The 27,134-nt window shown below is 44.4% G+C and overlaps 1 protein-coding gene across 4 annotated transcripts in view; it reads right to left on the reverse strand.

Annotated features, from left to right (window-relative positions):
* Positions 1-25,979, reverse strand: part of epha3 (eph receptor A3) — an 88,909-nt gene extending 62,930 nt beyond the window's left edge. The window contains exons 1-4 of one of the 4 annotated variants that reach the window (XM_047600592.1): positions 25,628-25,979; positions 17,819-17,883; positions 10,857-10,868; positions 9,350-10,010 (exon numbers count right to left, since the gene is read on the reverse strand). In XM_047600592.1, the coding sequence (XP_047456548.1) occupies positions 9,350-10,010; positions 10,857-10,868; positions 17,819-17,883; positions 25,628-25,721 (832 nt within the window). In that variant the 5' untranslated portion in view covers positions 25,722-25,979. The remainder of the gene's footprint in view (positions 1-9,349; positions 10,011-10,856; positions 10,869-17,818; positions 17,884-25,627) is intronic. The other 3 variants (XM_047600589.1, XM_047600591.1, XM_047600590.1) reach the window with 3 other exon arrangements.
* Positions 25,980-27,134: the final 1,155 nt, after the last annotated feature.

Consider the following 27,134-nt stretch of genomic DNA (forward strand, 5'->3'; position numbering starts at 1 on the left):
TTCACGCTTCTGCTCTGGTCACTCCCATTCAGCTTATAGTCGACCTTTCAACCAAGCAGCATAGTGTCATCACCCAGGGGTGACCTGCCGTTGGCTTGATGGAGGAATGCAATCCAAGTTGAATTTGCGCTCTTTGTAGTTGTGGAAACAGACACCAATGCACCATCCTAATGCTACAGGTTAAGCTTGGGTTATAGGAACCCATCAAAAAGTGCCGACAAACTAGTGAACAAGCATAAATGCTTTAGCCACAACGGCGTAGGCTTTGCCTAGACCTGTTGCTGGAATACAAACCAAACTTTACTTGGCACAAATGGTAATGCCTTAAACGTAATTTGTCACTTTGACAGCGTACATACGCCGTAGCTCTGCAACCCTGCACAGTATACTATACTGTAACCCAATATGCACCTTCCCAGAATTGTAGTGACGAACCTAATCTGTAATTTGTCTAAAATGCACCTCCTTATTCACGTGTCTCAGTGGCTGGACAAGGACGTGAAGCTCTCTTTTGTTCAGCCTGCTTCAAACTACCAAATCTACTCTTCTCTATATTCGGTGGTGCAGTGAAATGAGTGAAAGCAACTGTTGATCAAAATTTACTAACTTCAACTCATAGATGAGTCGCTCACTTCCACTTCATCTTATCTCAACTCATCACAGCTGACCCGTCACCTGGGTCGCCTGGCGTTTTAGTGGCAGGTACAAATAGTATCGGTGGCTTTCGAACATGCCGTTATCTCATGCTCCTCCTGGACTCAAGCTTAACATGTTGTTTGCGAGTGCAGATGTGTGACATAAATTACCATTAGAACAGAGCATCAAAGCAGAAAATAAACACATCAGTGAGGACGAGATTTCTGTGACAGAGTTCTTTCACAAACAAATACAGCAATAATAATAAATCACTACATCAATGACAACCGCCGCGTCTTTGAAAATATGAGGCCACACTATAGAATTACCTGACTTCCATGCTGTGCCCTTATTCACAGAAGTGTTACGGCTGAGACTGCTGTTCTCGGGCTGTCATTAAAAAAGTGTAGCGTTTGTTAAAATGTTATGGTTACGGCGACATCTGCGATGCAGCAGCAGAGCAAAGATGAGACAGCTGCACGAAGACAGACACTTATGCGGCGACGCTTGGGTTTTTCTAACCGCAATGACACCGAGAGGCCTCTCTTCACTGAACGCATCTCAGACGTACAATGAGATGATGCTTCTGACAACTACTTACTGTGTCGCAGTACAATACACGTCTATGGTGCGTGTTTAGATAAGTGAGACACTTGACAGGCGCAGCCCCTAGATGTGTCTGAGGTTACAGCTGAGGGCGCCAGCATATCTTCAGCACCAAGGACAGCAGACACCGCACAAGGTTCATCTTAAACAGCCTTTTTATCTCTGATTTTGATTCGGAATGTGACAATCTAACACTAAATACCACAGGTTCGGCCTATTGACAGGATATGACTGTATTCTGTTGTATTCCACCCTGCTGTATTTGTCCTTGTGGCACACCTTTGTCTTCAAGTTGTTGTGGAAACTATTTGTTATTGGCCAACGCAGCATAACATTTTGAAAGACACATTGAAGGGAAAACAATTAGAGGAGACAAAAAAACACAGAACGCAGAACTGATAGCGTCACAAATCAGCGGGAGACTGCAATATCCCGCTTTCTTTCTCTCCTCCTCTTCACCCCCCTCCTCCCCTTCTAACGCCCCTCTCTCGCTCATCTATCAGAAATGACGGAGTGACTCCCATGTTCCCCTCCGCCGTTCCACTCCCCTTTGTGTATCCAAACACTCACTTTGTCTGTTGAGCAGGACGCATCCCGGGGTGTCCCTCCCTCTGTCCTTGTCTGTGCCCTGACACACATTCTCACATAAATGTACACACAGCGACAAATATTTGAAGTTATGCCACAGTTATCCTGCACCAAGCCAAGTGCACAGCAGTACACTTATGTGCCGTTATATTGCACGTATTTACACCCAACTATACAATCTTCTATGTACACTACAGCGCAGTTCCATACATTGTAGACATACACACACAAACACACACATTTGAACACACAAAGACTTACCACCGTGAAGAGGTTTTGTCAACTGGCAGGGGCCTCTCCATCAAATAAACACCCCATCTATCTAGTCCTCCATTTCTGTAGTACGCACGGTTGTGTGCGTGCGTGCCCGTGCGCGCGCGTACGCATTTGTGTGCATTTGCACGTGTGTGTGCTGGGTTGAATTCCTGAGCCTGTGGTTACCAACAGCTTTGAAGTCCCAGCAGCACCAGGGCCCCGAGGTGACAGGCTTACCCGTCACCCCCAGCCTCCGCTGGAAGGCCCATAAAAAGAAAAGCAAACAGGCAATAATACCCAGAATGAACAAACCTTTTCCTGCATCCTTGGCTGCAGCGTCCTTGCCTTATGCATGCCAGATACACACACTCACACACACACACACACTCTCACACACACACGCATACAGACAGCATCAATATACTACATGAGTGCACACGGAGACGAAGAAGTAGACAGTGATTTAAGAGGGACTCAGACACAGACATATGTTCATTCGATATTTCAGGAAGCACACGTAGCGATGGATGAGCAGATGAATGTGCACTTTCTCTCCGCCCCGCTCTTCCTCTCGCGCTATTGGGCACTCTCTTGCCTCCTCTCTCTACGCACGTGTAAATACGCACGTATTTATACACAGCATGCACGCAATCACTGTTTCTTTGCATACTTAGCAATTCGGCGCATTTGGTCTCCCTCCCAGCAGACAGACAGCGCGTTGCTCCTAGCCTGCACAGTTGCTGCAGGATGCTCGGCATGATTTAATTAGCTCATTCTTTGTTTTGCTTTTTGCACGTCAATGTTATGGAGATCCCCATACAGTCTAGCAGTTGTGTGAGCAGCATTGGAAATAACTGGGAGGGGAGGGGCGGGGAAGGGAGGGGAGGGGCGGGGTACATGAGCTTAAAATAGTAGGCAACTCTAAAGTCAGTAATCCATTCTAAATACTATATATAATTACCATATTAATGGATGCATACATTTATGAATAAGCATATTCTCTTTTGGTCCAAGCTCAGCCACAACTGAGCTGTTTACGAGTCAATAAAATATAGTAACAGAGCAAGATTCAATAAAACTTGAAGCAGGGTGCGTAAAGTTCACCTGAAATGAAACATAATATATGTATGATAAATCAATAAATATGCCCCTTCCCCATGAGTGCTCGGTTCCTACGGTGCCAAAGTTTGCATTTCCTTCAATTGTATGTGCACAAGCAGATATGACTGAGATTTCAGGCAGGAGAAAAAGTCGGGTGTAGCTTTACATTTAGCAATTTCTGCTAGATGCTGTTATGCTGTTAACATCGCAATTCAAGACCTTTCTCACTGGAGCACTCAATCCAAGCCTTGTCCTTTCTTCCAGCCTCTCCTCTCCTTTTTAGCTCCAAAAGGGCTAAATGCCAGGCAGCGCACAGCCAAAAGGCTGCAACAGAAAAAAAAAAAAAAAAAAGGCTCCACATTAAGCTAAACCGACAAGAGAGGAGAGAGCTGATGCAATGGAACACCAGTGTTAGAACAGAGCCACTTACAGTATAATGCTCAATTCACTCAAACACCCACACACACACGCTTCCACACACACTTCCATAGGACAGGACAGATTTAATTGACGAGCTTCCCCGGACTGGTTCTGAAAATGTGTGACCTCCACTCTGAGCCGCGGCAACTGGAGGTGCCCTTCAGCGAGGAACAAAATGCCCAATAATGACAGGATATTGGTTGCACTGTGCTCCACTGTGCTGCTTCCTCTCTGAGCGCATGATGCTGCGGTGTACAATGTGTGGCGGGGTGCCGCTTGAAGAAGGAGCAGTGTGTCAGAGTACGTACTGCATACGTGAGAGCCAAAGCACACAGACGCACAGGATGCCAATGCATCTCTGACAACACAAAAGAGGGAATGCATTAGCCTATTACTGGATCAGAAATAGTTACTACAGCCAGTGCAATTGAGGGGAGATGTGATGCTATGAGAGTGCGCATTTCAAAGCGTTTGAGTGAGTGCGTGTGTGTGTGTGTGTGTGTGTGTGTGTGTAGAGCTGACATGTTCTGGTGAGAGCCGGGCAGTTATATAATGGCCAACACAAACAAACACAGCCCTTCCAAGGGACCAGAGGAGAGCCAAGAGTTCCATGAATTCACAGCGCTCAACTCAACAGTCTGGCAGGAAAAATACACAAAAAAACACGGTGCGGAAAACAATACGGGGGACGAAAAACCGCAAGGAAAATAGTGAGCATACCTGAAAGAGTACGACACTTTGGTTAAGTGACAACAACCGAAATTTGAACTCCTCGTGAGTGAGGCTAGATGGACAGATGGATGTGACCATTTCCTGCCGAACGTAAATAGCATTTAGTTCCGGTCTGACCAGACTGATAAAGACGCAGTTGACCGGCACTACCAACGACCCTGAAACGTTAGACAAAATTGCTGATCAGAGCAATTAAATGGTAAAAAAGAAACAAAAAAAAACAACAAAATGCTGAATCATTCCGAGCTAGGTATCTGATCGGCCAGCTTGATGCAGGCTTGCGTGACAATGTCAGGGAAAGATGCATCATGTGAGCGTGCTTGAAAGCCAGGCCGCGCTGTGCACATGAGGGCAGCGGCTAAATCACTTAAGCGAGAGAGTGGAGAGTGATGTAAAACATTCGACATGAGATGGACGGAGGGCTTTGAACCGGCAGCCAAGACCATCAGCCACTGGGGTGAGCAGCAAGGGAGAGGGGAAGCAAAGGAAGTCAACAAAAGAAAGAAGTTTTTTTTTTTTTTCTGAATGCTGAGATTGGCCCCGTCAGCAAATAGAAATTATTGTTCATGCATGCAGATGTATCAACAATAAATCTCGACAATACTCTTTTTAAAACTGTTTTTTATTTCTTCGCCCACTTGCGGCTTAAAAATATATCACAAACGACGCTTGACAAGGCTCGTAACTCACATTTATGCACGTGTGACACTGTGTATTTGTGTCCAGATTTATGATAGCGAATGTGTAATCGTAATAAGCATTAGGGTGCTGGCAAGTTTCAGGGTTGTGTGTCTTGGTAAATCCTGAAAGAATGTAAACCTGGGTCTCAACGTAGAGCAGAACAGCTGCTCGTGTTTGCGGCGCGCACGCACGAAGCTCACACACACATACGCGCAGACACGCGCACACTTTCGACAAACAGGCATCCGTTCGCTGTTTTAGGATCAAATTAGGGTTGCAGGAATTTCACACCGATGGTAGATACGAGCCGGTTCACCTGCTCCAGTCTGTTCTAATGACAGATGAAAGACGGACTTAGGGAGATTAGATCTGGCCTCACATTCTCCGAGGAAAGGCCGAAGGCTGCTCGCAAAACATACAGTAATCCAGAAGATGACTGACGCGTCCATTCCACTGCGCAGCTTTTTAAAACTTTTTGCCATGACAAAATCAGATGACATCTTCCGATAGGGAAGCAGAAATCACTTACGCAAACAATGCACAACACGCACACTCGCATGAGTCCGACTCGCGCAGGACGTTCCAAGCCAGACAGGATTCATGTGCTCTTTTGAAGGCGCCACTGCAAAAACATCCCCGCTTTCGCAAGCATCTCCGGCTACACGCGTGCAGACGCGCACATGCACGCAGACACACATCCCAGGAAGATAATGACAGTCTAATGCTCAAGAGTACTCTGTTAAAGCCCTTAAACACACTTCGGAGCCTGCATAAACAAAGGCAACTGCTCTCTCTCTCTGGCTCAAACTCTTCGTCTTCTCTCGCTCAATTATAGCAGCGGAGGCCTAGGTAAGTGGAGGAAGTCGCATCAAGGCATCTTGTCAAAAGAAACAAAGCATAAAATATTCAGAGGAGGTGCTCCACCCTCATCTGACTCAGAGCTGACAGCCGAATGAGCGGCCCTCGGCCCAAACACGGACGTCACCGCATTCTTAAATGAACCTCGTTGCTGCTGCCAGTCAACATGTTTAATCACTTCATTGTTTCTCTATTGTCATAGCATTCTAATAATATATGTTTGTTTGACTGAAACTGCAATATGATTGGTGATTTCCCAGGTCACAGAAGAGTCAATGCAGAGCTCTGTAAAAGTCCCATTTGGATATTATCGAACCCGCTGAAATGTGTCTTTTCCTCTCTCTCTCATCTAGCCCGTTTCACAATTAATCAACGACGGCGACTCAGGGTACGAAGTCTTGGGGGTCTGTTTGAAGGTCTGCGACGTGTAAATACGTGAGAACCCATGTTTTCGACATCTGTTTCTTCCTGTTTTAGCTGGCTGCAGCACTGTAAATATATTTTCATCTTCTTTGCTATCTGTCTGTACGGTGACCTAAGCCCGTTCAGCCATCTATCTGTTAACACAGAGGGCCTGGAGAGCGAGCTGTACGATGGGGCCCCCGACGGCTGCACGCGGGGGCTGCGGGGGCCTGTTGGTGCAGCTGTCCCACTCCAGAGTAACATAAGACCTTATTAGAGTCCATTAGGCCACTCTGAAACTAATAAGAGATTGTCAAATACATCCAAACATTCACACAATTCACAGAGGCAGGAAGTGAAAGGAGGGTGGTAAGAGGGAGACAGGGTTCTGCCATTTGTCGGCATAATGCCCCATTCTTGTAATGACACCTTTTGTTCGTTCCAGTTCGGGGACAACGTCAAAGAGGCAGGAAAGCGCCTTCCAAACGTATTACATAAATGTAAAATAAGTGTATTTTCCCACTATTTTATTTGGAAAAAAGTTCAATTCTAATGACTTTCATGAAGTTTTTCATTTCAGATGTACACAACACGGACCAGAAATCAGTTTTGAATCCACTGATTGATCTCATTCTGTTCCCTGTTTTTGTGGTTATGTTGTCCAATGCACATATGTTTTTTATCCGACAGCTTTGACTGTGTTTCACCTCGCATCTGGACAGTGAGACAGACCCAACTGGAGTCCACAGCCCCAGAAAAAGAGCTTCCCCTTGACCCGACCACAGGGGCTTGACCTGGGAGGCTGACTTTGATCTTTAATTAACAGTGGGCACGGCCCTGGAGAGGAGAAAGCTCATGATGAACATGGGATCATTTGACACAAAGTGCAATAACTGAGAACGCTAAAGAAAGATTCCTGCTAAACCTTTTTGACTGCATTCGAACGCACAGCGGGTACGGCTGCTTTTCAGCTGAGAGGGCAGAGCGCTGAAAACGAGAAGAGAGGAACGCTTATAGAACGACTTGGACCACAGAAACTTTCCACAACAAAGAGAATGTGAGGGTTTATGGCACATGCAGCTGGAACTTTGCTCTCATTTTTCACTCAGCAGCTTTCTTAAGCATGATCAAACAGAACTAAACAGAACCAGGAAATCACACAGTGAGTGAACTGTACATTACAGTATTACATCTACATCTGTTACAGGCCATATTCCCCATAAAGGAGCAGAAATTACTCAAAAACAAATAATAAATAAATCAACATCTGTGAAAAGTTAAAGTAGCCATTATTATATATAAATATATGTGTGATATATATAAGGCATACTGTTGTCTGCTTCCCCATTTAACTTAATTCAATGTTCTTTGAGGGGTTGAGAGGAGGGGCCTCTGTCAATCAGGCTTGTTCCAGTGCATCCCACAGATACTTGATTAGTTTGGGATCTAGAGAATTCGGAGGTCAGGTCAACGCCTTGTGCTGTTTTCATGTTTTTTTAGTTGTTCCTACACCATTTTTTTTGTGTGTGTGCCTCTGTCAGGCTGCATCCTGCTGGCGATGGCTGCTGCCATCAAAGAATGTCTTTGCTATGGGGTGGGGGTGCCTGGTCTGGTCTAGGTGGGTGGTATGTGTCTGAGTCACATCCACACCAGGTCCAAATGTTTTCCAGCAGGACACTGTTTTGTCACATGATGGCCGAGGTTATTTGCTTTTCCTGTCAGTGGTCATAATGTTATGTCTGATCAGTGTGTGTCGGGTCAACCATGAGAGGTTGATTGACAACCAGAGCCAGGGCACCAACCAGGGTGACTACTTCCAGTCAGGAGATCCCTAGAGAGCCGGAGCTCTTATCTAATCTGGCTGAAAATAATACTTTGAGTCAGGCTACAGGCGCTCTCTGGCAGTGTGTTTCAATTCGCATCACACACAGACACAGAGGCTGACCCCTTAATTTTCAGTCATTCGGGGACTCATCGCTTCAGCGCGTCTATATTTGCTTCCTCACAGACAACGTCGGGACGCTGTAACGGAGCTGCTGTATGGATACTAAAGCGCATGATTTCAAGAAAGACATGGTTAAAAAATGTTAATAAACAAATACTTTTGTGGATATCTAATGCTGTCGTAGGATTTTCGTCTACCTGTTTTCTGACGGAGTCGTTAAGGTCAAATGATGTGAAGTGGAACGAGGACGATCAAAGGAAAATCACAAACGCACAAGTTGTCTCCGTCTACTGGCAAAATACTGTGTAAAAGGCTGCATGTCAGTTCATAATCCTGGCACCGCAGCCAGGAAATCATCTAGTGCCTGCAATCGTTCTGACATTTTCATTCTTTCCAATCACCATTTACCAACAATGAAAACCAGCCTAGTGCAAAACATGTGTGATGACAATGCTGCAGACAGAAAGAGCAGTCAAGATAGTTGGAAAATGAAAGGCAAAATTTGCGGTGACATAATATATGACTTTTTGCAACCAACTTCAATGACTACTCTCTCATGCCTTCACCAGCACCAGCTACGATCACCGCAACTATTCCATTATTCACGATCCACTCCAGCCCTCTTTTTTTTTTATCCTGTGTTATCAGTCCCATCCTAGCTACCCTGGTTAAGATCAACACATAGCTAATGATGTGCCACAGAGAAGAGCACCACCATGAGCTGCACCCAGTAGTTCAAGGAGCTGGATAACACATTGAACACATGCATGGGAATACGCATCTGTAACGACCAACTTATCGCTAAACACCCAGGGATTCTTCGGTTCGCCCGGGAGTCCCACATACGAAATGCACATCTGCACAAGCGTACGCCCATACACACATCAGCTTGGTATCTGACATTAAAGCATCAGGGCTGACAGATATGAACTGTGAGAGTCTTCACATCAAACGGTTTCCTTTGGCAGAAAGAAATCATTTGATTTATTTGGGCCACGGGTTCCAAAATCTGATAGGTGAACGGGAGACACAAAACATAAATGCCTACAAAGAAAAGTAGATGCATGCAATAGGTGGATTACAAAGCTACTGTGAGGGCACTGTTGAGAAACGAAGAAGGCTTACTTTGACAGGTGCTGCTTCTCTCCTCGTATCCTGGGTTACATAGACACTTCCCAATAGGCACGAGCCACTCCCCTTCCGTGCTACAGTACATTCGTGGAGGCTCCTCCTCTTTGGAGTGGTTGACGCACAAGCCTTTGACCTCCACCAGCGACTGGGAGTCCATGGGCACAGTGTCGGGGAAGGAGGCCAGATTCCTCACGGTGTGGGGGCACTTTTTAAAGTACACCCTCACTGAAACTAAAGCTACGCAGGCGCCCACATCCTGGAAGGCCAGGTAGAAGCCCTTCTTGCTCATGGGACCCACCTCGCGCACCTCAGTATTGAGCTTGAGGATGCGATCTCCCAGGTCGGTTTGGGTAAAACTCTCGTCAGCAGCGATAGTGTCAATCTTGGAGAACTGATGTTCTCTGAAGTGGCTGCCCTGGTCGTCATCTGTCTCCTGGTAGAGGAGATTGAAGGTCTCCTTGCAGGTGCCCAGGACCAACGGGATGGAGTTGCAGTCCCTGAGGGTGAACTTCAGCTCCACGTAGATCTTCTGGGCCGACTGACGAGGGATCCAGTTGGTGCGAAGCCAGTTGTTCTGGCTGTACTCCATCACATTGCAGACCTGGAAGGTCCTGATGGGGGTGTAGTGCTCATCCACCCCACTGATCTCCTCCCACTGGAAAAGATGGAGAGAAGGAGAGGTCGAAAGGAGAAACAGAGGGAGACAAGACAGGGCCACAGACAACAGGCATAGGAAATACAGGAAGAAGGGGGAGAGATTGGAGAGAGTCATAACGGAGGAATGCAAAGAAAGAGATGGGAGGAGAGGCATAGATATCAGGAAAGCGATAGAAGTAAGAAGTTTCGAAATGAAAAGGAAAGGCAAGGGGTAGAAGTCAAAGAGGTGTGGGTGTCAGAGGAGGAGGGAAAAGATCGCAGGAAGGTTGAAGAGGAAGACGTGAGAAAGTAGGTATTCAGAGCCAGAGAAGGGGGGAGGAGAGGAGAGGAGGGGAAGATAGCAGAGAAAAACATAAAGTTATCTCCACCCTGTAAGCATTTACAGATGAATTATTTAGATCCAGATTCAGTCTTGCTGAATACTAAGCATCTAATAAACACTTAAGGGTGAAAAATCACACCAGCAGATCTCTTGGAAATTGCTCCAATTAATTAAAAGCAAACTTGCTGCCTTAGCCAAATTTGCTAGATTAGAATGCTGTGAAAACATTTCTGAGTAAAAACCACCAAGTGTAATTTCCTCTTTTCAATCTTTCCAGACTTGTGCGGAGCTGCTCAATTAATGTTACACATTAACAAAACCCGGTAGTGTTTTTTTCCACCCTTGTACTAACATGTTTTTTTTTTCTCTAAAAGTGAGGACTTTCAAGCTGCAGTCTTGGTTATTTGCATCACAGTACTACTGCTACTAAAGGAAACGTGCTGAATCCACTATGAAAACGAAAGAAGCTACGACGTAAAGACAGATGTGAGTGTATACCAGGAACGTTCGTGTCTATCTTACATTTTCCCTCCACTGGGAGAAAGCAAAGAGAGAGGAGAGGAGAAAAAAAGAGAAGCGGGGTCATTCCTTTTGAATTCAACACAGCGGGAAGACTCATTGATCATGCTCTTTGGCGTTGCTGTCCCGGCAAATCAACAGTGAATCAGAGCGATGATGAATGGATAAACACCTGAAAGAGTGGGCTCATAGTGGTTAAAATGACAGTCATTAGAATGGATGGGCGCAAATGTGCAGATGGATGCTTTGTCTGTTTTGTTTTATTTTTTTTTTCTTTCCGTGGATGCGTGCCTGAATGAGCAGCGCTTTCTTCAGAGACAGAATCATACAAAGAAAATACGTTCTTGAAATTGAATTCTAAATTATCCCTCCCAACACACTGGCATCAGCGGAGAACACACGCATATATTCACACACATGGGGCTCAAGTGAAGTGTTTAAAGTCTAACAGTGGGCAAACACAGTAGGTGCCTTCAGCCCCAACGCAGAAATTAATGGCGAGCTATGAAGCTATGCCGGTCCTCTATTTCATGAGTGTTGAGTGCGGGTATGTGGGTGTAAAGCGTATCTACGAGTGTCTGGTGCTCAAGGAGCTCTCAGGCTGAAGGATGGCCACTTGCTTTCTCATCTCAAAGTAAAGTTAATGAAAACCCCCAGAGAGTGGGAGAAAAGAGAGAAGGCGAGAGAAAGAGGAAGAGGAAAACTCAAGAAAATAAAAGTGACTGAGGTAAAAAAAAAAAAGAAAAAAGGAAGAGATAAAGTGAAAGGAAAACTGAGGGGAGTGATTCCGTTGGTGTTTAGTCTCCCCCGTCATGCTTTCTTTGGCGCCACCTCATTTATCAGAGGGTAGTTCGAGCTTTCTGCTGGTCTAACAATAACAGGGATATGTCTGTGGAGTCGAGCGGGGGGCTAAATATAGAGGGCTAAAGCTAAACTATAACAGTTCACCCACTCACGAGCGGAACAGAGTTTAAATATGTATATAAAAATGATGTGACGACGTGCAAAAATGTTTGCTGATAGGCTTCGAGACGGCAGAGAGCGGCGGGAGGGCAGGATCTGCCACGATGATAAGTGATTGTGTTGACATTACGTCTGATAAGACAATGTACTTGAAGATAATGAGATGAAAGCATGCTACTAGGCTTGATTTAGAGTATATGTTATTGTCACAGTCAAACAGTGTCCTTCTCACAGATTTAAAAGCTGCACTACCAGGAATTTGAAGTCTTTTTGTGCAAATGCAATCACTGCAGACGTATTACCTGCTGTATGTATAAACAGAAATACGCACGTGATATCAAAGAACTGATAAAAAAAAAAATAACAAAAAAGTTTAAATGAAGTCAGTACATGGCTGTGTATCTTGGTAATGTATAGTCAATATTTAAGGAAGACTCTTTATTGCTTTTTTTGTTGTGTTTGTCAGTGTGTCTGTGTACACCATTTAGCCTCACTGTGCAGATATCCGTGTGAGCTCGGAAGATCTTTGCCAAACGCAAACACGAGAGCTTGCGTTTGGCAAACGGGTATGTGCGTACGTTTGTGTGAGTGTACTGTGTCATATTCCAGGGAAAGGTGACTAAACTCGAGCAAGTTTCTGCCAAAGTAAGCGAGAGAGAGATAAAGCTCCTCTCCCCCATTACCATTCCCAAACATTACATCAGGAACATGAACTCCTCCAACCTTGAATCACTTATCTCCATTAGTCATCTAAGGCTTGTTTATGCATCCTTCATACAAGAAGGAGTGACGAGCATCGTTATCCGTTTCCCAATCCAGAAGTACATTAGCTAAAAGAGATACTGTTTTGTAATCAAGTATTCGACCAAGAGAATATTCACTCAGTCTGAATAAAAATACCCTGAACTGGAACAAACAGGCAATTTTGGAAGGAATTTTCAATCATATCGAGATCCCTGCTTAATAAGAAAGTATTAGCGCCTGGTAACAGGTTGGCAGTGACATAAGTATCTGCCTCGGTCCTCTTCTTCTCTTGAATGAATTCGGTGTTGTCAAAATTCCTGGCAGATTTGATGCTTTCATCTACCTTTACTGTGGCATTTGACATTTGGCTGATGTACAAGAGAATAGACATGGGCCTTCTGAGGGCGTCCTGTGATGTCTGGCAACAGGATGTTGTTAGTGGGGGACCTTCGGGTCCTATGAATTGAGGGGAGGGGTCTCTGTGGATCAGGTTTGTTCCAGTGCATCCCACAGATACTCAGTCAATTTGGGATCTAGGGAAACTGGAGGCCAGGTCAACACCTTGTGCTGTTCTTTATGTTTTTTTTCAGTTGTTCCTAAATGGTAAGTGTCTGTGTCAGGCTGCGTCCTACTGGGGAGGAGTGTCATTGCTATGGGGTGGGGGTGCCCGGTCTGGTCTAGGCGGGTGGTACATGTCTAGGTGACGTCCACGCGAATGCCAGGTCCAAACATTTCTCAGCAGAACATTGTCACAAGATGGTCAGTGTTATTTAATTCTCCTGTCAGAGGTTTTAATGTTATGCCTGATTGGTGTATATACACATACGTATACAGTGTATATCATTTCTAAATGTGGCTACATCACTTTGACTTGGTGCTTGTAAAGGTAGATCGCGAGCCAAAAAAAGTGTAGACACTCCTAGCGGGTGGTCTGGAGCCAATCCCAGCTACCACTGGCGAAAGGCTCGGTACACCACGGTCTAACACACAGATAAAACCCACACAGGCAGAGGAAGAACATCAACACTCCACACATGTTTGAACCTAGTACCATTTTGTTGTGAGTCGTCACTAACTCTGGTGTGCCGTCTGTTTTTTTTTTTTTTTTTTTTCCCTGCTTTGTTGTTTTGTGCTGCTTTTGTTTATCCACCAGTTCCGCCACCAGCAGAGGCAGCTCCCCCTGTGAATGTGTGGAACTGTATGTCAACCAGGATAAATAAAGGTCTAAACTGAGCAGCCACCCCCTTGTTTCTCTCCGGGGGGGGGGGGGGGGCTAACTCCCCTCCCTTTGCCCTCTAATTGATACATAACAACACCAGGACCCTACACCAGCCTTTGCGACCTCTGACCACGACCCCTGATGGTCACAGCTGGGGCACAGTTCGGTGTGATCCTGCCCATGGTTCCTCTGATCTGTGCTGTAGGTGAAGGAGCTAACGGGACAGTAAAATGAAGTGTGGTAACTCGATCCGCTCTAGACATAGCTACGGCAACAGGCACGTCCCAGAGTCACCGACTCAGCACACCAGTTCTCCCACTTCAAAGGCATTCAGGTCAATGGCAGTTAATGGGCCAGTATAAGGGCCGGGATAGGGTAACAATGCATTTGGAGCGCTTGAGTTTTTTTTTTTTTTTTTTTAAGAATAATTATTTTATATTTGAATAGTATTTAATTTTAATTGAAAAATGTTTTTGTTATTATTTAATTTTAACAAAATCAATGCAGCTTTATGTTATGAAAAAAAACTGAATTAATTGTGAGAGCTTTCCATTTACATTTTTTAATAAAATTTTCCATTTATTATTTTACGATGCAAATTTGGCTATTTGTGATTTTTGGGAAATTGGATTACGAAAGATAAAAAAAAACAGGAACGCAAAAACAAAGCGGACATGTTGTGCATTTCTAACTGTCCGTCGCATCTCTACAGGTGGAGAGGGGGATTTTTAGTGCCGGGGCGTCTACGGCAAATGCAAAGGCGGCTTACTTTTTGGGATCCACAGGGGTCGGCCGGGTCACGGGCTCGACAACTGCAGCGTATCAGTTAGAGGACATTTCATCGGCCGGCGTTACCAAAGGAAAACCTGAACGCATACTTCATGCCTCCTCTTCTTCCTCCTCGCTCTGAGCTTTGCCCGGCTAATCCTTGTTTATGGTTTGCTCAAGGACACGCCGACACCAAACTCTGAAGGATGCTGGGAGCACTTCAGCGTATAACACAGCTTGTGTGTACACTTAAAAGGTGCAGGTTGCCCATTTTTGTAGTTTCTGTGTGATGTTCAACAGAAGAATATTTCATTCAGATGTGAGTACATGCCGCTATGCGTTGTCAGCCATGAGCGTTTGCATTAGCCGGTCTTACCAAGAGGAATGTAGCTGCAGCACGTTTTATACATCCTCCACTTCCTCATCTCTAGTCCCTTGCTTTACCCTGCTAATCCTTGTTTATGGACGGGCTTTTCCCTGTACTCTCGCTCTTTCTGGGGGAGTAGGGGGAGCAGTTTATGCCGGTCAGGCTGATTTCGCAGATGGGGTGGACACACTACACGGGGGGAGGGAGGTCGGGGGCTTTAAAAGCCTTTGGGTGACTAAAGAAGATGAAACAAGGGTCTGTACTTTAAGGGCAAGAAAGACAGCAGGCTGACTGGATATAAAAACGTCATGTCTGCCACCCCGTTCTTCTTCCTCTTCTTCTTCTTCTTCTTCCAGACTGGAGAGTTGAAATGTGAATGTGTTTTTAGTTTAATATTCCATATTATACAGGACTGCATTAGAAAGCTGTGTCTGTTAAGATCTCAAGCGTTGTGATACAAAAGTTTAAGTTTAGTTAATACCACCACTAAAGTATTATAAACAAAATATTTTACTGCACAAACTATAACAAAATCCCATTTTTATGTTCTTATTTTGACTGTGAGAAAACATAAAAGCATCTATTTTACTGCAAAATATGGCTTAAACTTGTCTTTATCAAGGCAGAAACTTAATATTCAATCAGCGCAGTGCGTAAAGTTCTCGGCCGGAGCTGCCGCCGCGCTGTCGTATTCCCTGTTAGTGCGAAGAATGGACTTCAGTTTGCATGTAACCATTAATTCTATTTTGTATTCGCAGTCAGTGTCTGGGGTGTTGGTTTGTTGCTGAAGAATGCTTTCAAAGCATGCAAGAATGTAATCTTCAACACTCTTTAGTGATGGGCTAAGCCCCCTGGACACGGCTAAGCAATCAGTCTGCCTCCCAGACAGATAAAAGTATATCTGGATCGCAAACCACTCAAACACACACAGGCACACACTCAACAGTCCGGTCGGAGGCTCCGGAGTGGACATCCAGGAGAGGCTAAGCTCTTAATTTGTTCTGACCGGAGCACGTTGTGTCTCGGCGGGCCAATAGCCGCGGCCTTTCCATCAATGTGAATGAGTGTTTGTCTATGTGTGTGCGTGTGTGTGTGTGAGTGTGTGGCGGGGGAGAGAGAGAGGGCTCAGTGCCACTGCCACATTATGAGAAATCATTTGTGAGCAGCAGTCTCTCAGGGCACGCTGCTTATCGGAGCGCAGTCAGTGGATGACGTGAGTAATTACAGATGATTCACCTTGAGGACTTGATCATCAGCAATATCTCTCTCTGTGTGTCTTTCTCGCTCTCACTCCTTCCTGTCCTCCCCTCTCTCTGTTTCCACCCCCGCCTCCATCTCCTTCCCTCTTCTTCCTCCTTCCCCGCTCCCTCCCCCTTTCTCTGTGGAGTCATTCTCATTTAAGAATGACATTGGCTCCCATTCCCACAGCTTTTTTTTTTTTTTTATGAACTGCATAAACAGCTCCTCATCTGAGCGTCTTCAAAGCAAACAAGTTGAAATAAGACAGACATTGCTGCACAAACTGCATAACCTCCATCGCACATTCCAACGTCCGCTGCCGGATCGAGCGCCCAATATCGGTGCGCAATTTTTCCAAGTCGCTCACACTCGAATTACTTCTATCAGCACAACATCAATCTCGTCCTTCAAATGGTCACGCAATTGTTGCATAGCCTGCAATTGTCTTTGGACTAAATGCATTTTAAGCAGGCCGCAGTTTTTCCTTTTGGTCGTCTTTTTTTTTTTCATTGTGGTCCAACCTCATGAAGGAACTCTGAGCGTTCTGACGGTGCCAGCGCTGTATATGACCGAGGGAAACAAGGTTTGGCAGCTCCATGGAACAAATGACTGGATTACCTTAAGCCACTGCCAAGGAGTAATTCTAACACTTAATAAAGGAAAAACGAGGAAGTGTGTGTCTGTGTGTGTGCGTGTGAGACAGAGGGCCTGCCCCAAGGCACAGTAGTCTAACTAGTTAGACAAATAAACGTTGAGCGAGAGCCCCACTGGAGATTTCAGGGGGTAGAGGGAAACTGATAGATGAGGCTGCAGAGATTATTTTTTCCAAAAGTACTGCAGCGTCGGTTTTCTTTTTTTATTTTGTTTTATTTTAGTTTTTTTTTTTTTGAAAAACTATACCAGTACAACATCTACTGAAAAAAAAAAAACATTCTGCAAAAAACACACATTTAAATTGTTTAGAAAAGGTTTTTGGAATTACCGAAAGGCTACGGTCCCTGAACACAGATTTCACCATCTCCCTTTTTAAAAATCATACAATGGAAGAACATTGACTACCTGCCGTATTAAAATGTCGCGACTGACAGGAATGAAGTGGTGTAACAAATGGATTAACAAGTGAAATGTCTGCGATGCGGTCCCGAAGTTTACATGCAACAGCAGTAAATCCCCGTCTCTGTTGTTGATGTGATATTCGGTAAAAAAAAATAAATAAACAAAAGCCCGTAATCTTATCACGATTGGGGATGCTTTTGCGCAACCTAAAATCCCTTAATGCCTTAATCTTGCTTTAAACACAACACACACACACACACACGTTTAAATACACAGACACCCACACATACACTACATGCAGCACATTTTCCCCTTTAAGCATCTTGACCATATGGCAAGCTCCGGACGCTTAGCCCTTAACCTGCGACACAAACAATGGAAGGAGAAAAAAAAAAGTCTAAAAAAAAAAAAAGAAGTAGGTTAATCTGCACTTGGCTCAGTCGTTCAACATGACATAGTGAGAACCACGGGAGTTTGACAATCCTGATTTCATGGACGAACCCCCATTCTACTCATGTTAGTGGATCTGTCTCCTATATGTACTGTATATATATATAATCATATTCAGGCATGATGTGGGTAAAATATGTAGAGATAGAAGATACTCACCCCATGCGATGGGTAGGAAATCCATCCCAACTCCCCTTGGCTCGCTTTAGAGTCTAAGAGGTTGACTGTGGACAGGAAGAGAGAGAGAGAGGAAAACAAAGACAACATATGAGTGTCTAGTCCTTGTTAGCCCCAATTAGCCTTTATCTAATCCCACAGGAGGGATCACCAACCTCGAGCACTGATCGTGACTCTATTTACTCAGCTGCCACACGGACACACACACACACACACACACACATATAACCACACTGACTAAACCCTATGGTCATAGTGAAAGTAAGGTTTTCTTTTCCTTCTTTGGAGGGCATCAAAGCAGGAGCTGGCTGGTGCAAACAGTGGAGATATGCTGAAGAAGCACCGGACAGCCATCATTTCAAAAAACGCAACAAGACATGTTCACGTTTGAAGGCTAATGCTTTCGACCCATCCGAGCCCCCGTCTCTACCTTGTCGCACATACATCTGCGGAGGCCGGGCTACCCAGGTAAAGCAAAACTGCATCGAATCGGAATTCAAATGCAATCACCAGTTTCGGCGGCTGGTCAGAAATTAAATTGGCCACAGTGAAACCAAACTATAAATCCATTTATAATGAATGGAAATACAATTTTATGTGTGTGTCCTGCCAGGAATCCATTCTTTTCAAACACACATCAAGCAGCCGGGAGGGGAAATCCATGACTAATAGAGGGAATATGACAGAGGACAAAGAAGACAAGAAGCTCTGTTGGCGTGATGAGGTCCAATGAGGTTTGGGAAAAGCAAGTTTCGTACAGAAAACGTTAAGGTACCGGCACAGAAACCGTGTCAGTTGACAGTAGAAAACTATTTTTACTTTTACTTATGCTACCGAACTCCACAAACCAATAGTAGAGGAAGACAGTTGTTGTATTTATATGGCCCACAGTATTCCACTAACAACCAGAATAACCATCTGAATCAGCAGACACCGGTCTGATGTGGCCCAATCAGAAGGAACTGACAGTCAGATTGAAAGTGACAGCATAAAGCGTTAAATAACCCATCCAACTGAGAATATCAGCCACCTACTTAGCACATAAACGCTTGACCCACTCATTTCTCTCTGAGTGGAACAAATACATTCTTTCTTCTTTCTTCTTCAAATTGGACGTTTGCCCCATGTGGGGTAAACATCGGGCGACGAGACAGGTTTCCAGCATGGACCGACACACAGCAAAGCCGTTCAAACAAGCGTTTAAAAAGACAAACGGAGCCAGAATCAATGTGCCATGCCCCTGTAAAAACACAGGCCGGTCTTAGTCATCTTCTGTTGAATGAATTCAGCGTTTGATGCTGCACAGTGATCTTATCAGATCATTTTATTTGGCGGTTATGTTGGAAACTTTCACGACCTCCGTCCGGCTGAAGTATTATCCACATAAACATGGACAATGGAAAAGGCAGGTGACTCAACCACACATGAATATTAAAGTTAAAGTGGCTCTAACGTACAGCATCTTCCTTAAGTTTTCTATTTTTGCCGTATACACCCAGCTGCAAAATGTAAAGCGAATGATTGTCACTGAATGCAACTTTCAGCATGGGTCATGAAACACAGAGCGAGGAACGCGGAGGCGGCTTTACGCCCAATGAATGCCCCACTTCGTTAGTCAACCTGCAATGCGCCATCCACCACAAATTCGGCCTAGCAACACAAACGCAGGGCGGTTCGCGTGCACAGCTTTTGACTTCCTTCGACTTCGAGCCAAGATACAATAAATATAGATGCGATAAAATCTCCAGAGCTAAGTTGGCAGTGTTCATTATCTAAATTAATTACATTTTTAAATTAATTTTTTGTCCTATCTTTTTTTTTCTTTTATTACATTTCTCAAACTGTGAAAAATACGATGCGTGGCTCTGGACGAGAAGCTGCCGTAGTGTGAAGAGAAAATAAACATAAAACTCCAGTGGGCTGGAGTGCGATAAATGGTGATAGAACAATGATGCACGTGACCGTTATCCTCGCACACATTGAGCCATATGCTTATTTTTTTTTTAATGAAAAGCTTTTTTTCCCCAAAGCCTTTAGCTGAACACACTCACGCACACTGAGTGACCTGCACGAAAAAAAACAAATGACCAATAACGTTAACATGTAAAGAGCTATTAAGTTCCATTGTTCCAGCAGAACTGACTCATCTTCTTTGTCCTCACTCTGCCGAAAGCACAAGCAGTCCACGGCTATAACCTCACAAACAAATGTACACTCACGCACGGGCTTACCCACTCGAGCGCGCGCGCACACACACACACACAGCAAAGCGAAAGCAGCAGTGCAGTTAGGCCCTGCAGCTGTGACTTGATTCACTATGAAAATATGAGGAATACATTCTCCCTGCGCTCTCCTCGAAACTCCAGCAAGCGAGCGCGCACACATCTCAAGTCAATGAAAATATTTGCGGGCCGCAAAGGGCTGCCGTGGCACAGTAAAATCTTTTTAAGTCAAACGCGATCCTATCCTCCCAATCATCTGCGTCTGCATGAACTTAACGTGCAGAGTGAAGTGATTTTTCAGGCCTGCGCGCTAATTGTCGTTTCACACCAGAGTAAAGGTTGAAATGGAGATTCATCATTTTCTCCGGGCGAGTCTGTTAAATATCAGGAAGAGTTGCAAAAAAAAAAAAACAGGAAGACTCACACATGGAGACTTATTATGAAATTCTAGGCTCGCAAACTACCAAATTGAGGCTCACCTGAACGTTAGCTGTGCTAAACCACTCAGCCAGCTGAGTGGCAGTAGACACATTCCTATTAGAGTCTAATGAAGCTATCTGTTCATGTCAGATAATAGCGGCTCAGGATCCAGGGCCATTGCTTCCAATTTACATTTCTCAACGAGCCGAGCCCACCACTCAAATTGAGCCGAGCGAGGGAATTTGAGAGCAGAAAATTAGGCAGCTCTCATATCGCAGGAGAAAAAAAAAAAAAAAAAAAGGCCCCCCTCCAGCTGCACTTTGGCTGCAGAAATCAGCACCCACATGGTCACACAAACACAAGTACGCTCGCAAACAAATGCATAAACACTGCGGCTGCCACAAATTTGCATCCTCATCCAAGAAACAAGAGGAGCGAGCGCACAAAAGGGGCACCGAAATGCCCCCCTCTACTGTATCCATGCACCCGTTCAGACGCTCCCCCCAAAAACGTGCACCCATCACCGCACATGCGCAATCAAACAGGCACAGAAACAGGGGCGCACACCAACACTTGCTTAGTCTTTCTTCCTCTAGCTCCCTCACACTCTGCTAGCAAGCTAGCGTCAGCCGAGCATATAGCTCCTGCCCCATCAGGGAGCGCCTCTGAACGGGAGGGAAGGGGGGGGTATTAATAGCAAACTCAGTCGGGCTGTTAGGGACGACGCAAAATGTCGCAGAGGTAGAAACAGGTGAGCGAATTCGGAAAGCAAAACCACCCATCAGGCACCCCAGGCAGAAACTAACCCTGGCGAAAGGAAGGTATCTGTTTTTATTTTTCTTGGTGACCCAGCGTCACTAGATCACGTGCGGAAGGCTGGAGCAAATTACATGTGCGGGGTGCTTATTATGACCTCTGTGATTTTAGAATTTAACATCCAGGCTAACAGTGTAATGACTGCGCGGCACAGATTTTAATTCAGCTTCTACCAACCACTTCACAGCCCGAGAGGCATGGATAGTTAATCCTCAGAGTCAAATAGAATCCAAAATTTGGGGCCAAGGGCTCAATCAGACTGTAGAATAGAATAGAATAGAATAGAATAGAATAGAATAGAATAGAATAGAATAGATATGTCATGCCATCCATCAAAGTGGATGTGGCTTTGTCTTTGCAGCCTGGTTCTGTGCATGTGAAGGTTGGCAGGCCGCACTGCAGGCAAAGCAAGGCGACTTGTGTCTGTGTTAAAGGGTGAAGTGTTCACCTCCCATTATGAATTATTCAAGAACAGAGTCGCTCTGTCTGATGTTGCTGCTGCTTGCCCAACCCCTCTGCCCCCATTCTTTTCTTTCTTTCTTTCTTTCTTTCTTTCTTTCTTTCTTTCTTTCTTTCTTATACCTCCTGTTATTCTTTTATACCTACTGCCTTAAACGTCCCTTACATTCAGATTCACTCACATACAAGCACTCACATTCCGCACACATACAGCAGTCTGTGATCATATATCTCCACACATAAACCTTAACACGCACACGGACACACAAGTGAAAACCATTTCACCTGAATCGTTAGGGCGCACGCCGGTGAAATCGAGCATCCAGACCTTCGTGTTTAGCTCAGCGTTTTGGCCAACGCGCGTGTACGCGCACATACAGGCCTCTGTGCTATGTGGAGGGGATGGGTTTATTTTGTGCGCTCCCTCGCTTCCAGCACCAGTGAAAAAGTACCATCGCTCACGAACGCTCATGCGTCCCGGCGGGGCTGCTGCGCCGGGCTCTCCGGGCCAAGCCTCCCTACCGCCAGCTAAAAATACCCGAGGCCTCCCGACGTCCCGCAGCGGGCCAGCGTTACGCCAGCTAGGAGGACACGCTGAACCACAGCAGAGCAACTTTCTCGTTTACTTATTTATTTATTTGTACACATACATTGTGGAGAAAAAAATGAGGCAATATCCGATATTTGATGTCTGAGTCCGAACCTCTAAATATTATTCATTAGAATAACGAACCAAACTTTCTCTTGAAAAGTTTTACGTAAGGTCAGTAGGACCGAGCGAAAACGACACGGCGATAAAAAAAAAATAAAAATGAAAGAAGTAAAAAAATAAATAAAACAAATAAAAAGCTGGTTGGGGCAGCGTGTCGATGTGGAAGATTAAACAACAAAGAAATTCAGATTTTCATTATTATCTTCCATAGTTATATAACTATTTTCTTCCACCAAGTCTTAGAAAAAGTTAATCTGTAAAGTGGCCACTGCGTAACTTCCTGTCAGCTTTACTTATCAACAAATTCACATATGCTCCGTCGTCGACTTTCTAATTTCTAAAATAAATAAATAAATAAAATCCAACTTTGTTCTCATACCCTACTCCATGTTATTCCGTGTTAGGGTAGACTAGGCCACCAGCTGCTTGTCAGCCAATAATAATAATGATAATGAAGAAGAAAAAAAACTCAAAAGTCACTGTAGCTTTACTTATTCTTTCGTCACGTCAGCTTTAAGGGTGATGTTTTGTCATTTGTCTTTGTGGACGTGAATATTATCAAAATGGATACAATTACTTGCCTTCGGACTTTTACAAACCAATACCGTTTACCAGACACCAAAAAATGTGTTTGGTTTCACGCATGGCCGGATGAGTTCTTTCTGAAGGTGGAGGCCACACAGACGATACGGGATGACGACGCATTTGGATAAACACTGTTTAACATTTAACCCAAATTAAAGAAGCTGCGCTCCACTAATTCTCATAGTCTTTTATCCTCTTTTTGATCCATATCTTTGCTGCCTGACTTTCTATATAATGTAGAGAGGGAGCAGCTCGATACTGACACACTCTGGCAGATTTATGACTCGGAAAGGTGAATTTAATTACCTGATTTGTTCTTTGTATTGACACTTGGCACTTTTCCTGTCCCAACTAACTTGTAAACCGGCGAGTGGATTTATCTATCTGACTTTGCTCGCGTTTGGAGCCGCACACACCAGCTGAGTCTCTCTCTCATTTCTCCATTAAAGTCTGTGCGTGAGTGTGTGTGTGCGTGTGTGTGTGCGTCTCTCTCTACCCCCTCTTTCAGTCTCACGCTCACACACATAAACACATTCTTAACAGGAGACTACTGTATATTTTTGTTAAGTTGATGTTTATTTTTTGTGGTTTTCTTTCTTTTTCATCGCTAGGCCAATGCACGCCCTCTATCAGAGTTAAATTTCTATCAACTGCTTCAATCTCGGCTATCACTTAACAGTTGTTTGGTGGGAGGAAACCGAGGATTTATAAAGGGCCTTGGTACTGTGACTTTGTGACTTTCTTTTTTTTTTATCAGGTTTTGTCTTGGAACTCTATCGATTTTCATATGTACTATAAATTTTAACCTATTGGCCTCTTGCACTGCGTTAACAAATAAGCAGATATCTTTGGCTGAGAAATAATTGCGCACACGAGCGCAAAACTTTCAAAGACGGTTATTTTTTATTTAATGAAAGGGCCATCTTATGTTGTTAGTTCGATATTTTCTATCTAAAAACGAAAACATCTAAATAACAAAATCAGGCTATAAGATAAGGAGGAAATCCAGTGTAATTTAGGACAGGGGAGCAGCCTAATGCAGGTGCAGGTGGTCTGTACATTCATGAAGTTCATGATCTATAAAAAGTTAGGATTTTTCAACCAGTTAGAACTGATCGTTCTGAGCTGCACGAAAACTCGCAGTCCAAAACTTTCCAAACTCATCCTCAGCCTCACTCTCTCGCAGTTGTCTAAACGGACGGCAGGAAGACAAGGAACGAGGTTTTATACACTGAGAGCTCTCCGAACATTTAATTACTGTGGAGTGGATTGTACCTACTAAATAAATGCTCATTAACATTCACCAGGTTAATTTGTTGATGTGAGGGTTAAACCCAGGATCTAAAGTGAGACCTTTATGTTGGTGTGAGGTTAGAATTCACGTCGAATCAGCTCTTGGTGATATATCAGTGCGAGCACCGCGTGGATTTCAGATCCCGTGTAGATTTGCGGGGAATGGGTTCGCTTGGTATCCATTTGGGATGCGTTCTACCCTGTACTCTGCAATGTCCGACACTCAAATGTATTTTGCCTTTTCGCGGAGTGTTAAGGGTTACGGCCGGGGCTCCGCATCTTTTAGCACGCGTTTGTCTTCCCTCTCCTCCTCGCTACAAAAAAATAAAAATAAAACATCCGAAGCGTTTAGCAAATGTGTCACAGTGCCTGTCCATTTCAACATTTGAGAAAGTTAATCAAACTCTTTTTTTTTATCTTCTTTACTGCAACGTTTGGTCCGAAGAAGTGCTGAGAGTGAACGGCTCTGCCGTGTTCTAAAACCCTGCCACACGCTTATAGTCATTTACGAAGTGACTGAAACTTTCACAGGGAAGACTCGAAGCGTCTTTGCAGCTCTCTGAGTCTGAGAACGTTTTTAAATACACATTTAAACTCAGTCATTTAAAGTCATTACAGGACTTCTTTTTAAAGATGTCAGTTTACGATAACCCCGCAGTAGCCCATATGACTTTATTCAGGTCAGAACCATAAAAAAAAAACAGCCGCACGCGTTTTTACGCACTACTCGAATGTGCTCATCTTCTATTTATTGCCTTTAAATCGAGTTCGACTTACAGTCACCCAGAAACTGGGGCGTCTACCCCAAATGGATTCTTGGATAAAACAGACAGACATGAACCTCTCACACAAACACAGACGCCGGAGTTTCTTTAACCCTCTTGTCCGCGTTATAACTCTACACGGGCACTTTGGGAGCAGCAGCCTTGACATCGCTCAGTTCATTCATCCCCATTTAATGAATATTAACCCCCATTGACGAAAATTATCCGAATTTGGGCTACGCTGTCTGCCTTGTTTGGCTCCATCTTCAAGTTTATGGTCGGATTATTGCATGTAAGTGATCTGATCCGGGTTCTCTGTGATGCCCGGTGTCACCTTCACTCGCTTTGGGATCATCATTGCTCTTATTATGATATAAATTGGACAGCGAGGAGTCCGTGCCGAGCGCACAGCACTGGCCGAGACGTGTGCCGTAGCGCACCATTCATGCACACACACGCACACACAAGCGCGCACATACAGGCATAAACACACATGTCCGAGGCTTGAGAGTTCCCTTACCTTCATTAGGAGGGTAGATGATGGGGAACGCGGGGACAACGCAGGACAATAAAAGAAGTAAAATGAAAGGGAGTGATCGCGGATTGCAATCCATGGCGGCGGATCAGAGGTACATAACTCCATGAAGCCACTGACTGATCTGGGAACGTCTTCTCTCCACTCAGCTTTCTCCCTCTCTCTTGCTCCGTCTCCCTCCGGTTGGAGCAGTTTTCCGCTGGGTCCTACAGAGTCTGACAGGCAGAAATGCACAGTTCTCAAGTTCATCACGGGTCAGTTTGGAATCTGCTTTTTTTTTTCTTTTTCTTTTTCTTTTTTGTTTTGTTGACGTGCTTGACAAATTCAGCTAAGCATTGCACAGTTTGAGTCGATACAAAAGTGCAACGTGAATCTCTAGAATGGAGAGACAGCAAAAGAAACAGTAGAATTCTGTCTCGGGGCATATTCTTTCACTTTCTACAGATAAAGTACGTCCATTCAGTTACGTCCTTCAAATAGTCTTCTTTTTCTCTACACCAACAGCTTTTCTACACTCTCCTAAAATCTTAGCACAATAGTAGTCATGTAGTTTTATAACTATCTGCCTTTTCTCTTAAGAGTGACTTTGTGGATTTTTATTTGACCCAATTACCATTCTGACTTTAAGTCAAGGCTGGAAATCAACCAAGGCTACTTCAAAGCCAGTGTGGATTTATGTTTAAGTAAACCCCTTGAATCACCAATGTGGAACTCGATATTTTTGGTAAAGGAGAGAAAAAAGTGCTGTGATTGTTTCAGGTTTGGGACACTTTGGAACTGATTTCAACGGCAGACCAACCATTCATCTTGCCTTCCTTCTGGCTTTTCATCATTATTATTTGGAATGGTTAACAGTGTCTTGTGATGTTTTAATATTATGCTGGAATAAGCTACAAGAGAAGTGGTGACTGTGAGAGCAACACATTTGTTGATACACAGGAAAAAATAAAGCATGATTTTTTATTTTTTACAGTTTTCATTGTCACTTTGAAGTGTACTTAAACATATTGCTCATTTAAATACACAACATCAGAATGCCAGGGTCTACTTGTGTGAAAACAATCCACATTTTTGTTGACACTGTTTTCCGTGTTACAGTAATCACCCACTGAAGGACAAAGTTTTATTCCTCGCTGCGTTGAAGGACACATGACGTGTGTGTGTGTGTTTGCTTCTACTGTGTGCATTTTTTTTTTTTTTTTACATTTTTTTCTTCGGCGGAGGCTATTAGGGGCCCCTGACACCACAATACTTGATGTACACTGAAAGGCTGGGGTGGCAGTGTAACGTCAGGGCCCTCGCTGAGACGCCAGCTGTTGTGGTGGGGGGTTGGAGGCTGGAGGTTAGGAAGGCATGTGATGTATGGGAAAAGTTAAAGGAGACAGCACACACCGAGGCCAACAATAGCTCCTCTTGGATTTGTGGGAACAGGTCCTGAATTTAAATGATCGGTTTCTGGATGTGAGCGGGAGCAGAATGTCTCACTTGGAGG

This window comes from Mugil cephalus, chromosome 12, assembly GCF_022458985.1.
Source record: "Mugil cephalus isolate CIBA_MC_2020 chromosome 12, CIBA_Mcephalus_1.1, whole genome shotgun sequence".
NCBI lineage: Eukaryota > Metazoa > Chordata > Actinopteri > Mugiliformes > Mugilidae > Mugil > Mugil cephalus.